Source organism: Cherax quadricarinatus, chromosome 32 (genome assembly GCF_038502225.1).
Source record: "Cherax quadricarinatus isolate ZL_2023a chromosome 32, ASM3850222v1, whole genome shotgun sequence".
Classification (NCBI taxonomy): Eukaryota; Metazoa; Arthropoda; class Malacostraca; order Decapoda; family Parastacidae; genus Cherax; species Cherax quadricarinatus.
In genome coordinates, this window is record NC_091323.1 from 36,243,871 (window position 1) to 36,261,276 (window position 17,406).

General features: G+C 38.3%; 1 protein-coding gene across 1 annotated transcript in view; it reads right to left on the bottom strand.

Annotated features, from left to right (window-relative positions):
- LOC128690202 (folylpolyglutamate synthase, mitochondrial) overlaps positions 1-15,115 on the bottom strand; it is a 41,301-nt gene extending 26,186 nt beyond the window's left edge. The window contains exons 1-6 of the mRNA XM_053778761.2: positions 14,887-15,115; positions 11,319-11,490; positions 2,976-3,169; positions 2,577-2,713; positions 2,108-2,291; positions 412-556 (exon numbers count right to left, since the gene is read on the bottom strand). Of these exons, the coding sequence (XP_053634736.2) occupies positions 412-556; positions 2,108-2,291; positions 2,577-2,713; positions 2,976-3,169; positions 11,319-11,490; positions 14,887-15,015 (961 nt within the window). The 5' untranslated portion in view covers positions 15,016-15,115. The remainder of the gene's footprint in view (positions 1-411; positions 557-2,107; positions 2,292-2,576; positions 2,714-2,975; positions 3,170-11,318; positions 11,491-14,886) is intronic.
- Positions 15,116-17,406: the final 2,291 nt, after the last annotated feature.

Below are 17,406 nucleotides of genomic sequence, written 5' to 3' on the forward strand. Positions count from 1 at the left end.
TGTCTGCACACCTCTGGCAAGAGGACTGATCTCCATGAAGAAGTGGTAGAGGCAGGCTTCATAACAGAGCTTAAAGAGCAGGTACAATAAGGCCCATGAGACTAGGAGGGAATAAATCTGACAAGCAGCATGCTGAGAGGTGGTGGCCAGAAGCTAAGACTCAACCCCTGTGGCCACACACTGGCAAGTACATATAGCTAAGTACAGCTATTGAATGAATGTAAATATGCTTCTTTTTCTGGGTCATTATACTTTGATGGGGGACCATCAATTTGGTAAAAAAAAATCAGTAAATTCCATATTTCAAATAATGAAAAAAATCATATAAGAAACTTCAACACATTTTGACTAACACTGACAACTCCTCCCCTCCACACACACACACAAACAGTTTTAGCTTTGGTGTATTACCTTTAATCTGTGAATTAATCCAGTATTGTGAGACCTGGAGGGCAAGAGAAGCATTTTGGTATTGAACGCTTCCTGCCAGACCTAACTGTAGAGGTCGTTTATCCCATCCATAGCTTTCAAGGGGAGGCACTATGTACAGCTCACACTGTAAATACTGAATGAGTTAGCACAGAATAATAAAAATATCCTTAACATTTTGCCTTGTTTCTACAACAACAATACAGCACTTGCCTGTACTCAGAAGGTATTACAGCATGATTGGTTGCCACCTTGCTAACATAAGCTGTTTCTTTATATGTTTATTATAATACAAGCCAAAGTTCTGAATTCTTATTATAGAACCTTAATTTTTTTCCTTTATAATTATATTTATAAAAACAATGTCAAAACTATTACCAGTATATTTGCAATTTCTTTTATACACCAGCCAATTCCCACCAAGGCAGGGTGACCCAAAAAAGAAGAAACACTTTCACCATCACTCACTATCACTGTTGCCAGAGGTGTGCCAACATCACAACTCAGATGCTCCCCCAAAATGCAATATCCCTGCCTGTCCTTAAGAGTGCAGGTACTGAACTTCCCACTACCAGGACTCAAGTCCAGCTAATTGATTTCCCTTGAATTCTTTCATAAATGTTACCTTGCTCACATTCCAAGTGCATGCCAAGTCATAAAAACCACTTGCTTCCATTCACTCCTATCTAACATGCTCACACATGCTTGTTGGATGTCCAAACACACAAAACCTCTTTTACCCTCTCCCTCCACCTTTCGTAGGATGGCTCCTATCCTTCCCCTAATACTGTACTACAATAAGGGCTACATCACCATGTCATGCAAATGCAATATACATATCATACAATACTGTATAAAATGATGTTCCCTTTAAACTGTCATCAAAATATAAATTATTGTACTACTGTAATACATCAAAAAATATTCTGCTTCAAAACGTTGTCTATTTTAATACAGTATTAAGTAAAATTGAAAAGAAATTTTAGCCAAAATAAAAATCCAAATAACAAAAATATTCCCTCAACCATAACAAACTGTTCACTAAAACAGGCAGTAAGAAATAATTTGAAATCATCATTCTAAAGTCTTTCATTCCAGATAACCTTTTATTCTTACAGTAGCTGCCTGTTACAAAAATTGAGATTTAAATAATAGTGCACATTCCCAGTACCATGGATCAAAGAACTAGACATATGAAATGAAAATAAATACTGCATATATTATCAAGACACTTTCTAAAATATATAAACCCCTCAGATACTTCAAGTGCATACTCACGACCCTCAACTGGAATCTGACGAGCTTGATACATTCTTTCCTCTTCAAGAGGGATGTCTGGTAGATGGCTCTTGACCCAAGGAATTTAAGCTACTCTTATTACTTGGATCAAACCCAATTACCTCCCGTTTCCCAGGCATTATATGACCATCAACAGGTTTACCACTTTTCCATTAATATAATCATAATACTGTAGTCTCCAACACATGCAAAACCCAATATATAAATAATTCAAAGAAACATACAGATCATTTAATATCATGAATAATTTCTAAATTTTGTTTTTATCATACATGTATATCTAGGTCTTCTTTATTAACAGAATTCTAATACAGTACCACGAGAAAAATGCTTGGAATAGTGATTTTGAACTGCACATGTAATACCGTACTGTATCTACCTTCTTCTCCTTGGCTCTCTCCATCATGACAAGTAAGGAGGAGCTCTGCTGCTGATCCACTGTAAATGTAGGTACCCCAGGCTTCATTATGCCTGCTTTGTGCCATGCAATTGACTCAATTGTATTACCTAGGATGGAGGTGTGGTCAATATCTAGTGTCGTGATACCACAAACCACAGGCTTTCTGAAAACAAATGTCAAGAACAAAACATGTAATACTCTTGTACTCATGTTAGGAAAGCATTGAGATATATTTGCTTACACAAAATTCATTTTTTTTTTTTAGAGGTGGTGATTATGATTCACCAATTATTTCTGTAATGTAGTGGTAGGGATGTTTCCAGTTTGTGGGTCAAGGAATAACAGCTCGATAAAGAGTGAATGTGAATGAAATTTTTCACTAAAGTGAATGACAAATGTTAGAAAAAAAAAAATGTAAACTGAGTTACAGATAATAAACAAACCGTACTTTACTACATTAGTGCAGTCACACTCTCCTCCAATGCCTACTTCCAGAACAACAACATCCACTTCCTCACGCAAAAAAACTTTCAGTCCCATAACTGTCAGAAATTTGAAGTATGCTGGCATGTCATCTTCACTTTCCTGTAAATATTAAAAATTAGCACAAAAATAAAAATATTTCTTCTTGAAACACAAAAGGTGAAACATAAATGCACTGGTACTGTACAAAGTATTATATTTAATGATTTTTATAGCACTCTATTCCATATAATAAATTAAAAATCTTATAAAACCACTGTTGGATTTTATGTCTGACTGAACAATATTAATACCAGGTACAGGATTATTATGAAACAACTATGGTGTAGTTAACATACAGGTTCCAGGCTGACAGATAAAATACCTTCTTAGCAGCGAGTTTATTGTACACATCCCAAAAATGCTCAGTAAAGTCTTCTTTTGGTAAGGGCTGTCCATTGATTCGTATTCTTTCACGAACAGCTACAAGATGGGGGGAGGAATAGAAACCAGTGCGGTAGCCATGCTCTCGTAAAATACTCTCAATGAAAGCACATGTTGACCCTTTGCCCTTGGTTCCTATATGGTAAAAAAGAAGTAAAAGGTGATACATGATAGTAGTAGTAGTATATACAAAAAGTACATTATAGGAAATAATTTTTTTGCCCTCACTTTGTTTTAACCCTTTGACTGTTTCAGTCATACATACTATACATGTATACGTCTTACGAGCCACAGTGTTTGACGTATACATACTCATAAATTCTAGCGGCTTCAAATCAAGCAGGAGAAAGCTGGTAGGCGCACATGTGAGAGAATGGTCTGTGTGGTCAGTGTGCACCATATAAAAAAAATGATGAGAAAAAAAACTCCGACTGCTTTTTTAATTAAAATGCCGACTTTGTGGTCAGTTTTCGTATAGTATTTATGGTTGTATTCTCGTTTTCTTGGTCTCATTTGACAGAATGGAAAACATATTATAGAAATAGTGATGATTTTGATTGGTTTTACTATGAAAAGAACCTTGAAATGGAACTCAAAGTAGGGAAAATGTTTGATTCTTGCCAATGTTCAAAAGTAAACAAATGATGTCATAGACCAATAAATGTCCAACTAGCCATTCTAATATGCAGTCATGAATGGGTTGACATTATTTATACAATTATTACAATATTGCAGTAGTCTGCATAACAGTAAATCTTCTATTTTTTGTTTGAATAAAAACTCAAAATAGAAAGTAAAAGTAATATCTGAGGGGCCTGGAGACATGACTGATGAACAAAGAAAATTTTATTTTAGAGCCAGGAATGTCTGCATTATTCATTCTGGACCCTATTTTGAAATTGTCATATATTTTAATTTTCGTGAAATTGGCCAAATTGCAAATTTCTGACCATGTTATTGGGTAGTTGAAATCAGTAAATGGGCAGTTTCTTGTACTCAGTTGATAGAAAAAAATGGAGTTCTAAAGAAATAGCTATGAGTTTGGTTGACTTGAGCAGTGGAATTAGCCAAAAATAGGGCTCAATGTGAGCGAAATTGCCGATTCATAAATATTGCCAAGGTTGCTAACTTCGCGAGAGCGTAATTCCATCAGTTTTCCATCAAATTTTATTCTTTTGGTGTCATTACCATCGGGAAAAGATTCTCTATCATTTCATATTTTTTTTTTTTTTTTTTTTTTTTTTACAAAAATTTTTGACACCAGGAGACACCTCAGAACTTGGGGTTTCGACAGTCAAGGGGTTAATGCATTTGTCAAACTCTACAGCCCTTCTTTGTGGTCGATTTCTACCACTTTTCTTACCATAAACATTCTGAAACACTGTAGTTACTCATTAAGGCATGTTCTTTGCCATCTCTCATTGAGGTAGTAACCAGAAAAAGAAGAAACACATTGTCATTCAGTCAATCACTGTCTTGCCTGAAGCATGCTGACATCATAGTTCAGATGGTCCTCAAAACTGCAACATCCACACCCCACCTTTAGAGTGCAGGCATTGTATTTTCCATCTCCCGGACAAAAGTCTGGCTAACTGGTTTCCCTGAATAATTTCATAAATGTTACAGCATGTCGGGTACAAAAACTACTTGCCTTCACTCACTCCAAGCTAATGCATTCATACAAGCCTGTTGGATGTTCAAGTCCCTAACAAGCAGAACCTCCTGACTATAAATTGCCATGGTTACTAGTGCTTCTATATAAACCTACTCTGGTTTTATTCACTGTAAGCAACTGGCAAATGTTTCATGGATGTATCAGCCACCTCAGCACATAATTCTCTCATTTCTCAAAATACCGCTCCCAGGTCTTCAACACAAATCCTAAAAAAGAAGCAAAAACACAAAGTACAATATGCAGGAAGAGTAAATTTACCATTCCATTTTGAACAAGAATAAAATCTACAATGTAAACAGAAAAATCAGTTAAATGCATCTACTAATGTTGTAAGGCTGACTAGTACAAATCTTTCCAAAACTGTGAATTAACAATTACCAGAAATTTATGAAGGCTTCATGAAAATAAAATCCTGATAGTCATAAAAAGTTCTTATTTTTTAAACTAGCTGCTTTTAGGATGATTTATCATTTATATAATTTTAAAAAATTCTGAAGCAGAATATTTAACATGAATTATACATCAATTTCAATAAATACAATTTGATAATTCAAGATTATTAAATTTACCATACAGTAACACAGAATAAAAACAAATCAATTACAGTCTTTATTACTTAATAAACTGATAGTAACAAAAAATAGCAAATAATTAAGAAGAAAAAATATATAAATGGCAAAACAATTTTTAAAAATTTTAAAACATCTCCATTATATTTTAAATAGTATATTATAATATTTTTTTATTATTAACACACTGGCCGATTCCCACCAAGGCAGGGTGGCCCAAAAAAAGAAAAACTTTCACCATCATTCACTCCATCACTGTCCTGCCAGAAGGGTACTATACACTACAGTTTTTAAACTGCAACATTAACACCCCTCCTTCAGAGTGCAGGCACTGTACTTCCCATCTCCAGGACTAAAGTCCGGTCTGCCGGTTTCCCTGAATCCCTTCATAAATGTTACTTTGCTCACACTCCAACAGCACATCAAGTATTAAAAACCATTTGTCTCCATTCATTTCTATGAAACACGGTCATGCATGCCTGCTGGAAGTCCAAGCCCCTCGCACACAAAACCTCCTTTACCCCCTCCCTCCAACCTTTCCTAGGCCGACCCCTACCCCGCCTTTCTTCCACTACAGACTGATACACTCTTGAAGTCATTCTGTTTCGCTCCATTCTCTCTACATGTCCGAACCACCTCAACAACCCTTCCTCAGCCCTCTGGACAACAGTTTTGGTAATTCCGCACCTCCTCCTAACTTCCAAACTACGAATTCTCTGCATTATATTCACACCACACACTGCCCTCAGACATGACATCTCCACTGCCTCCAGCCTTCTCCTTGCTGCAACATTCATCACCCATGCTTCACACCCATATAAGAGCGTTGGTAAAACTATACTCTCATACATTCCCCTCTTTGCCTCCAAGGACAAAGTTCTGTCTCCACAGACTCCTAAGTGCACCGCTCACCCTTTTCTCCTCATCAATTCTATGATTCACCTCATCTTTCATAGACCCATCCGCTGACACGTCCACTCCCAAATATCTGAATACATTCAACTCCTCCATACTCTCTCCCTCCAATCTGATATCCAATCTTTCATCACCTAATCCTTTTGTTATCTTCATAACCTTACTCTTTCCTGTATTCACTTTTAATTTTCTTCTTTTGCATACCCTACCAAATTCATCCACCAACCTCTGCAACTTCTGTTCAGAATCTCCCAAGAGCACAGTGTCATCAGCAAAGAGCAACTGTGACAACTCCCACTTTGTGTGATTCTTTATCTTTTAACTCCACGTCTCTTGCCAAGACCCTCGCATTTACTTCTCTTACAACCCCATCTATAAATATATTAAACAACCACGGAGACATCACACATTCTTGTCTAAGGCCTACTTTTACTGGGAAATAATCTCTCTTTCCTACATACTCTAATTTGAGCCTCACTATCCTCGTAAAAACTCTTCACTGCTTTCAGAAACCTACCTCCTACACCATACACCTGCAACATCTGCCACATTGCTTCCCTATCCACCCTGTCATACGCCTTTTCCAAATCCATAAATGCCACAAAAACCTCTTTAGCTTTATCTAAATACTGTTCACTTATATGTTTCACTGTAAACACCTGGTCCACACACCCCCTACCTTTCCTAAAGCTTCCTTGTTCATCTGCTATCCTATTCTCCGTCTTACTCTTAATTCTTTCAATAATAACTACCGTACACTTTACCAGGTATATTCAACAGACTTATCCCCCTATAATTTTTGCACTCTCTTTTGTCTCCTTTGCCTTTATACAAAAGAACTATGCATGCTCTCTGCCAATCCCTAGGTACCTTACCTTCTTCCATACATTTATTAAATAATTGCACCAACCACTCCAAAAATATATCCCCACCTGCTTTTAACATTTCTATCTTTATCCCCTCAATCCCGGCTGCCTTACCCCCTTTCATTTTACCTACTGCCTCACGAACTTCCCCCACACTCACAACTGGCTCTTCCTCACTCCTACAAGATGTTATTCCTCCTTGCCCTATACACAAAATCACAGCTTCCCTATCTTCATCAACATTTCACAATTCCTCAAAATATTCCCTCCATCTTCCCAATACCTCTAACTCTCCATTTAATAACTCTCCTCTCCTATTTTTAACTGACAAATCCATTTGTTCTCTAGGCTTCCTTAACTTGTTAATCTCACTCCAAAACTTTTTCTTATTTTCAACAAAATTTGTTGATAACATCTCACCCACTCTCTCATTTGCTCTCTTTTGACATTGCTTCACCACTCTCTTAACCTCTCTCTTTTTCTCCATATATTATATTATATTATATATTATAGGTAGTAGGTTGGTAGACAGCAACCACCCAGGGAGGTACTACCGTCCTGCCAAGTGAGTGTAAAACGAAAGCCTGTGATTGTTTTACATGATGGTAGGATTGCTGATGTCTTTTGTCTGTCTCATAAATATGCAAGATTACAGGCATGTCTTGCTACTTCTACTTACACTTAGGTCACACTACACATACATGTACACATTTATTTATACACACTCATCTGAGTTTTCTTTGATTTTATCTTAATAGTTCTTGGTCTTATTAATTTTCCTTTTATATCCATGGGGAAGTGGAATAAGAATCTTTCCTCCGTAAGCCATGCGTGTTGTAAAAGTCAACTAAAATGCCGGGAATAATGGGCTAGTAACCCCTTTTCCTGTAAAGATTACTAAAAAGAATAAGAAGAAGAAAATTGTCAAAGTGGGAAGTCTGAATGTGCGTGGATGTTGTTCAGATGATAAGAAAGAGATGATTGTGGATGTTATGAATGAGAAGAAGCTGGATGTCCTGGCTTTAAGTCAAACAAAGCTGAAGGGGGTGGGAGAGTTTCAGTGGAGAGGAATAAATGGGATTAGGTCAGGGGTTTCAAATAGAGTTAGAGCTAAAGAAGGAGTAGCAATAATGTTGAAGGATAAGCTATGGCAGGAAAAGAGGGACTATAAATGTATTAATTCAAGGATTATGTGGAGTAAAATAAAGATTGGATGTGAAAAGTGATTTATAATAAGCGTGTATGCACCTGGAGAAGAGAGAAGTGTAGAGGAGAGAGAGAGATTTTGGGAAATGTTGAGTGAATGCGTGGGGAGTTTTGAATCAAGTGTGAGAGAAATGGTGGTTGGGGATTTCAATGCTAAAGTGGGTAAAAATGTTATGGAGGGAGTAGTAGGTAAACTTGGGGTGCCAGGGGTAAATGTAAATGGGGAGCCTTTAATTGAGCTATGTGTAGAAAGAAATTTGGTAATAAGTAATACATATTTTATGAAAAAGAGGATAAATAAATATACAAGGTATGATGTAGCACGTAATGAAAGTAGTTTATTAGATTATGTATTGGTGGATAAAAGGTTGATGGGCAGGCTCCAGGATGTACATGTTTATAGAGGGGCAACTGATATATCGGATCATTATTTAGTTGTAGCTACAGTTAGAGTAAGAGGTAGATGGGAAAAGAGGAAGGTGGAATCAACAAGTAAGAGGGAGGTGAAAGTGTATAAACTAAGGGAGGAGGAAGTTCGGGTGAGATATAAGCGACTATTGGCAGAAAGGTGGGCTAGTGCAAAGATGAGTAGTGGGGGGGTTGAAGAGGGTTAGAATAGTTTCAAAAATACAATATTAGATTGTGGGGCAGAAGTTTGTGGTTATAGGAGGGTGGGGGCAGGAGGAAAGAGGAGTGATTGGTGGAATGATGAAGTAAAGGGTGTGATAAAAGAGAAAAAGGTAGCTTATGAGAGGTTTTTACAAAGCAGAAGTGTTATAAGAAGAGCAGAGTATATGGAGAGTAAAAGAAAGGTAAAGAGAGTGGTGAGAGAGTGCAAAAGGAGAGCAGATGATAGAGTGGGAGAGGCACTGTCAAGAAATTTTAATGAAAATAAGAAAAAATTTTGGAGTGAGTTAAACAAGTTAAGAAAGCCTAGGGAAAATATGGATTTGTCAGTTAAAAACAGAGTAGGGGAGTTAGTAGATGGGGAGATGGAGGTATTGGGTAGATGGCGAGAATATTTTGAGGAACTTTTAAATGTTAAGGAAGAAACAGAGGCAGTAATTTCATGCATTGGTCAGGGAGGTATACCATCTTTTAGGAGTGAAGAAGAGCAGAATGTAAGTGTGGGGGAGGTACGTGAGGCATTACGTAAAATGAAAGGGGGTAAAGCAGCTGGAACTGATGGGATCATGACAGAAATGTTAAAAGCAGGGGGGGATATAGTGTTGGAGTGGTTGGTACTTTCGTTTAATAAATGTATGAAAGAGGGGAAGGTACCTAGGGATTGGCAGAGAGCATGTATAGTCCCTTTATATAAAGGGAAAGGGGACAAAAGAGACTGTAAAAATTATAGAGGAATAAGCTTACTGAGTATACCAGGAAAAGTGTACGGTAGGGTTATAATTGAAAGAATTAGAGGTAAGACAGAATGTAGGATTGCAGATGAGCAAGGAGGTTTCAGAGTGGGTAGGGGATGTGTAGATCAAGTGTTTACATTGAAGCATATATGTGAACAGTATTTAGATAAAGGTAGGGAAGTTTTTATTGCATTTATGGATTTAGAAAAGGCATATGATAGAGTGGATAGAGGAGCAATGTGGCAGATGTTGCAAGTATATGGAATAGGTGGTAAGTTATTAAATGCTGTAAAGAGTTTTTATGAGGATAGTGAGGCTCAGGTTAGGGTGTGTAGAAGAGAGGGAGACTACTTCCCGGTAAAAGTAGGTCTTAGACAGGGATGTGTAATGTCACCATGGTTGTTTAATATATTTATAGATGGGGTTGTAAAGGAAGTAAATGCTAGGGTGTTCGGGAGAGGGGTGGGATTAAATTTTGGGGAATCAAATTCAAAATGGGAATTAACACAGTTACTTTTTGCTGATGATACTGTGCTTATGGGAGATTCTAAAGAAAAATTGCAAAGGTTAGTGGATGAGTTTGGGAATGTGTGTAAAGGTAGAAAGTTGAAAGTGAACATAGAAAAGAGTAAGGTGATGAGGGTGTCAAATGATTTAGATAAAGAAAAATTGGATATCAAATTGGGGAGGAGGAGTATGGAAGAAGTGAATGTTTTCAGATACTTGGGAGTTGACATGTCGGCGGATGGATTTATGAAGGATGAGGTTAATCATAGAATTGATGAGGGAAAAAAGGTGAGTGGTGCGTTGAGGTATATGTGGAGTCAAAAAACGTTATCTATGGAGGCAAAGAAGGGAATGTATGAAAGTATAGTAGTACCAACACTCTTATATGGGTGTGAAGCTTGGGTGGTAAATGCAGCAGCGAGGAGACGGTTGGAGGCAGTGGAGATGTCCTGTTTAAGGGCAATGTGTGTAAATATTATGCAGAAAATTCGGAGTGTGGAAATTAGGAGAAGGTGTGGAGTTAATAAAAGTATTAGTCAGAGGGCAGAAGAGGGGTTGTTGAGGTGGTTTGGTCATTTAGAGAGAATGGATCAAAGTAGAATGACATGGAAAGCATATAAATCTATAGGGGAAGGAAGGCGGGGTAGGGGTCGTCCTCGAAAGGGTTGGAGAGAGGGGGTAAAGGAGGTTTTGTGGGCAAGGGGCTTGGACTTCCAGCAAGCGTGCGTGAGCGTGTTAGATAGGAGTGAATGGAGACGAATGGTACTTGGGACCTGACGATCTGTTGGAGTGTGAGCAGGGTAATATTTAGTGAAGGGATTCAGGGAAACCGGCTATTTTCATATAGTCGGACTTGAGTCCTGGAAATGGGAAGTACAATGCCTGCACTTTAAAGGAGGGGTTTGGGATATTGGCAGTTTGGAGGGATATGTTGTGTATCTTTATATGTGTATGCTTCTAGACTGTTGTATTCTGAGCACCTCTGCAAAAACAGTGATAATGTGCGAGTGTGGTGAAAGTGTTGAATGATGATGAAAGTATTTTCTTTTTGGGGATTTTCTTTCTTTTTTTTGGGGTCACCCTGCCTCGGTGGGAGACGGCCGACTTGTTGAAAAAAAAAAAAAAATTATAATCAATAGTAATAATAATATTCAGAGAAAAAATGCATAATAACTATTGTCTCACCTGCAACATGAATGACAGACAGCTTATCAAGGTCACTCCGTGTTACCCCAATGCGCTCCAAAAAGCGCTCAGACGAAAGCACATTCTGTGTAATCACATGATCTCGATCTTGGCGAATGCGTTGCAGAGTAACAGCATTGGACTGTAAGCTATTAAGTGTCCTCACAGCATTCTGAAAATGTACATAACAAGTATACAAAGAAGTGAACTTTAGGTTAATAAAATCTGTACAAAAAGAAATATAGAGAAGCACGAAGAGAGTTTCAAGGTACAGTGCTGTACAGCCAAAGGCTAAATTTTACTTTGTAATGACATGAATATATCGAAACATGAACTACAGCAAGTACATCTCTATAAATATGCATGTAAATGCTGTACTGTACTTTATTATACAAGTTGCAGTAAGAACTGCATAAAAGCATGATTTGTGGCAAAAGTAGAGCCTATCATGACTAGTTAATGATTTAAGCCATGTCGAAACATCATAAATTTAAGTCTCCTACGTGTGTGCGTTATTTGTGTATTGTTCCAGCCATGATATTGTGCTTATTTATTCTTTAAGAGTACCCTTTTGATAAATACACAAATACAGTTTAATACAATCCTTTGTTGTTGAGTCACTCTTTCCCAGGATGTGAATGACAAAAGCCAACTAACTCCTAGGTAGCTATTTATACTTGGTGAACAAGGGCAGAAGGGTATAAGATGATAGACACACAACCCATCTTGTCAAGGGATTGAACACTGGCTCATTTTTGTTTCTAATTATATGCTATAACACAGAGCCGAGTCACATACACTAAAATAGTTCCATGATGTATGAAGACTTTTTATTCACAGTATAATTTAAAGGCTCAGAGATGTTATCTACCTCAGCTCATTTAAAAACCCAGCCCTTCCTTATGTATACTACAACTTTAAGGATGTAACTCATTACAACCAATGAACACCATGATACCTATTTAATGTACTGTTGTGAACCGGGGCACTAGGTGTAAGGAGACTTGCCTATACAGCTTGCCCAGTAGGGAAAGTAAACCAGAGTCTCTTCATTTGTAAACTAAGCTCTACCTAAATTAACTAATGTAATTGAAAGTTTTAATTTTAGTATTTTCAATTTTATGTGATTCATCTGGCCTTTACATTTTCTTGGACCCAGGTTCAAGACAAATCTATCTTATTTTGGGTAATTTGTAGTCTATTGCTCAATTTTTTTTTTTAAGACAGAGTATCATAACAAACAAGAAGATTCTACCAGCCACTGTAAAAAATCCAGTAGTGGAAGTAGGTTAGGCATGAGAACAAAGTGATGCACAAGTGTGTCATTTATTATACATACATACTAACCAAAACAATAATACTGTAACCTGTTAATCAATTCATCTCAATTATTTAGTCTGTTAACCATTAGGTTTAGTCTGCCCAAAATGCCCCAGCATGATAGTAGCTTTCTTTGTACTTAGCAAATGAAAATTGTAATTACACATTGTAAATTATGCAAAGAAATAAAATCCTTAATCCTTACATCAGGCCCATATTGGAGTATGCATTACTAGAATAGAACCCCACAGTGCCCCGTGACCTGGTGGCTAAAGCTCTCACTTCACATAGTGCGGTGTCCGGGTTCAATTCCCAGTAGAAACACTGGGCGTGTTTCCTTACACTGGTTGTCTATGTTCCCCATCACTAAAATGGGTACCTGGGTGTTAGTCGACTAGTGTGGGTCACATCCTGGGACAAAACTGATCTAATTTGCCCAAAATTCTCTGCATAACAAGCAGCTTTCTATATGGTAATATGTCACTGATGTCAGCTAGGCCTGTATACCTTGAACATATTTTTTTTTTTTAACACGTCGGCCATTTCCCACCAAGGCTGCATGGCCCGAAAAAGAAAAGCTTTCATCATCACTCACTCCATCACTGTCTTGCCAGAGGCATGCTTACACTACAGTTATAAAACTGCAACATTAACACTCCTCCTTCAGAGTGCCTGCATTGTACTTCCCATCCCATCTCCAGGAATTAAGTCCGGCCTACCAGATTTGATTCTTGGAGATGTACTTGAAGAAAGAAAGATATTATTATTATATTATAAACCTACACCTGGTCAAACACATCAAAGAATTGGAGAAAGTATAAAAATTTTGCAACAAGGCTAGTCCCAGAGCTAAGGGTATGTCCTATGAGGAGAGGTTAAGAGAACCCACCCTGATGACACTGGAGAGCAGGAGGATGGGAAAAACATAGTAACGATGTATAAAATTCTGAGAGGAAGTGACAAGGTGGACAGGGCCAAAATGTTTTAGAGATGGGATACAGCAACAAGTGGACAACTGGAAATTAAAAACTCAGACAAGTCATAGGGATGTTAGGAAGTACTTCTTCAGTCTTAGAATTGTCAGGAAGTGGAACAATCTGGAGAGTGAGTAGTGGAGGCAGGACCCATACATAGCTTTAAGATGAGGTATAATAAGGCTCTAGGAGTTGGGAGAGTACTCACCTATTTATGGTTGCAGGGGTCGAGTCTTAGCTCCTGGCCCTGAGTGTGGACCTAGTAGTGACCAAAGAACAGACAGGGCCAGGAGCTGTGACTTGACCCATACAACTAGAAATAGGTGGCCCGGTGGCCTGGTGGCTAAAGCTCCCGCTTCACACACGGAGGGCCCGGGTTCGATTCCCGGCGGGTGGAAATTCCGACACGTTTCCTTACACCTGTTGTCCTGTTCACCTAGCAGCAAATAGGTACCTGGGTGTTAGTCGACTGGTGTGGGTCGCATCCTGGGGGACAAGATTAAGGACCCCAATGGAAATAAGTTAGACAGTCCTCGATGACGCACTGACTTTCTTGGGTTATCCTGGGTGGCTAACCCTCCGGGGTTAAAAATCCGAACGAAATCTTATCTTATCTTATCTTAGGCGAGTACATACATACACAAGACAAGACACCCTCTGAAGTCATCCCTAATTAAGTTTATTTAGGTACAGGGACATGTAAGAACAACTGTTATAAAGAGTAACAGGTGTAAATTATGTAGGTAACTCCCCCCCCCCCCAAAAAAAAAAAAAAAAGTCAGTGACTATTTCCATTGGGGGTCCTTGTGATATCTTATTATTTAAATCTTAAAAGTGAGTTTATTTAGGTACAGGTACTCATAAGACAATTATTATACATAGTAACATGTGCAAATTACGTAAGATAACAAAAAGAATCAAAGTAACATTTCCACTGAGATCCTTGTGATATCTTATTATTCAAGCCTAAGTAAGTTTATGACCCTTGTTGAACTGACTCATGCTAGGACTGACTTTGACATGGTCAGGCAATAAGTTCCGCCCCTTTATTGTTGTATAATAAAATATCTGAGGCCTGACCACCTACTGCAGGTTCCACAAAATAACGTTTCCCTGCAGTAGGTTGTTTGACAAAGCTACCTGCAATAAGTCTATTCAGGTACACATAAACAGTTACATATATTATCATACAAATCAACATGTGTAGACTACCCAGAATAACCCCCCCAAAAAAAAGTCACAGTGACATATTTCCAACATGGTTCTTGCATTACCTCGTACTGGTGATCAACATCAGTGTGAGTGTGTCTGGTGAGAGTCCTGGTGGCATGGTGATGGTGTTCCATAGCTGTGTATAGAGCTGCTCTAACACTGCGCCATATACAATAAGTGAAGCTGTTCATACTAACTCCACGTGTTCACAACACAGCTGATCCAAGGTCAACAAACACGCACACCAACCTCTACCATCACACTAACATCCCTTCCTCTTATCTACCACAATATCCACATTTATTATTATAAATGTCAACGTCAGAGTTCGTTATAACGATAAAGATTATTACGGGAAAATATTTGGTGATTTGTAAATTAGGAGAAGCTTCAAGCAGGGTATCGCATGCTGTTGGTGAACCTGTATTGGTAGAGAAAAAAAATGGTTAGATATATGAGACCATAAAAATGAAAGGACCCTGGAGTAGGCCTCTTGGCCCATGCTGGGCAGGTCTAGCTCATACCCAACCACACTCGCTAATTATGGAGATAATAATTGCTATGCATACAAGTGGCTTTGGCATACTGCTCTTATCTGTATTTTTTTGTACCTCTGTATGTTCAAATTATTAAATAAATAAATAAATAAACAAATAAAAAGAACAGTAGGCCTATTGGCCCATACGTCCTGAGTTCACACGGTGAAAACACTAAGCATGTTATATATATATATATATATATATATATATATATATATATATATATATATATATATATATATATATATAATATATATATATATATATATATATATATATATATATATATATATATAATACATGGTGGTGGAGCATCAACATCATCTTTCTCCACCATTATATGCAGCACCCGAGCGGGGTGCTGCATATAATGGCTGGTCATATAAACATATATGACTGGTCATATAAACAATCTCATTATCTACGTTAAGTCTAAGAGAGAGAGAATCCTAATCATAACGTAACATTTTGCAAACAGAAAGAAGTGGGAGTCCTTGTTTACGACCAAGTACCAGCACTCAAAAAACTACTTAAGGATGATATACCCAGTACTAGAATATACATACTTATTCCTGACCATTACACCCAAACCCAACATATCGAAAAATCAGAAGGAAAAAGAAACAAGTTTAATATGTTCATTATGCAGCCCATACCCATCCTGTGGGTGGTAGTCAAAAGATTACAGAGGTACATAATTGGTCCAGGGACTGGACCCCAAAGTTATGATAGCTGAGTAAGTTACAATATAGTGACAGGAAAAATGCACAAATGACTCGCACACAGAAGAAACATATAACGACGTTTCGGTCCGTCTTGTACCATTAACAAGTCACAACAGAAAACCGAAGTTGTTATAATATTCCTCCTCAAGGAAGGTTCCTTGATGTTGGTGAGGGGCTCTTGATTTAGGGAATTGGATCTGTGCTCCAGTTCCCCGAATTAAGCCTGAATGCCTTCCACATCCCCCCCCCCCTGGGCGCTGTATAATCCTACGAGTTTAGCGCTTCCCCCTTGATTATAATAATAATGTTATAATATTCGTCAGGAGACAGAACAAGTGTCTCCTGACACGGCTCTTAATTATATAGAAGACCCGTTTAAGAATAATAGTAAGGGACGGGAAGAGAGGAGGTAAGAGGAAACTACAAAAAGTCCAGAACAAGGTCCTCCGTTTTATCTCCCACACTCAGCCGAGAAACAGAGTTCAAATGGAAGGTTTTCTGTCCTGCATGAAATTGACACAATCATCATTAGACCAGATAATCTCAAATCAGAGAATGGGTAGAGTTTGAACCCATGGCAGGTTTATCTTAAAATTCACAGGCCAGTGCGTTAACCACTCGGCCATCTGTACACATCTTCCTGGAGGGTGTTCCGGGGTCAACGCCCCCGCTGCCCGGTCCATAACCAGGCCTCATGGTGGATCAGAGCCTGATCAACCAGGCTGTTACTGCTGGCCGCACGCAAACCGAAGTAAGAACCACAGCCCAGCTGGTCAGGTACTGACTTTAGTTGCCTGTCCAGCTCCCTCTTGAAGACAGCCAAGGATCTATTGGTAATCCCCCTTATGTATGCTGAGAGGCAGTTCAGCAGTCTTGGGCCTCTGACACTTACTGTGTTGTCTCTTAGCGTGCTCAGGAAGCCCCTGCTTTTCATTGGGAAGATACTGCACAACCTACCGAGTCTTTTGCTTTCATAGAGAATGATTTCCGTGTGCAGATTTGGGACTAGTCCCTCTAAGATTTTCCATGTGTGTATTATCATGTATCTTTCTTGCCTGTGTTCCAAGGAGTACGGGTCAAGGGACTGCAATCGTTCCCAGTAATTTAGGTGCTTTATTGTACCTATACTTGCAGTGAAAGTTTTCTGTATATTTTCCAGGTCTGCAGTTTCGCCTGCCTTGAAAGGGGCCGTTAGTGTACAGCAATATTCCAGCCTAGAGAGAGAACAAGCTATCTGAAAAAGAATCATCATTGGCTTAGCATCCCTAGTTTTGAAGGTTCTCATTATCCATCCGATCATTTTCCTAGCAGATCTGAT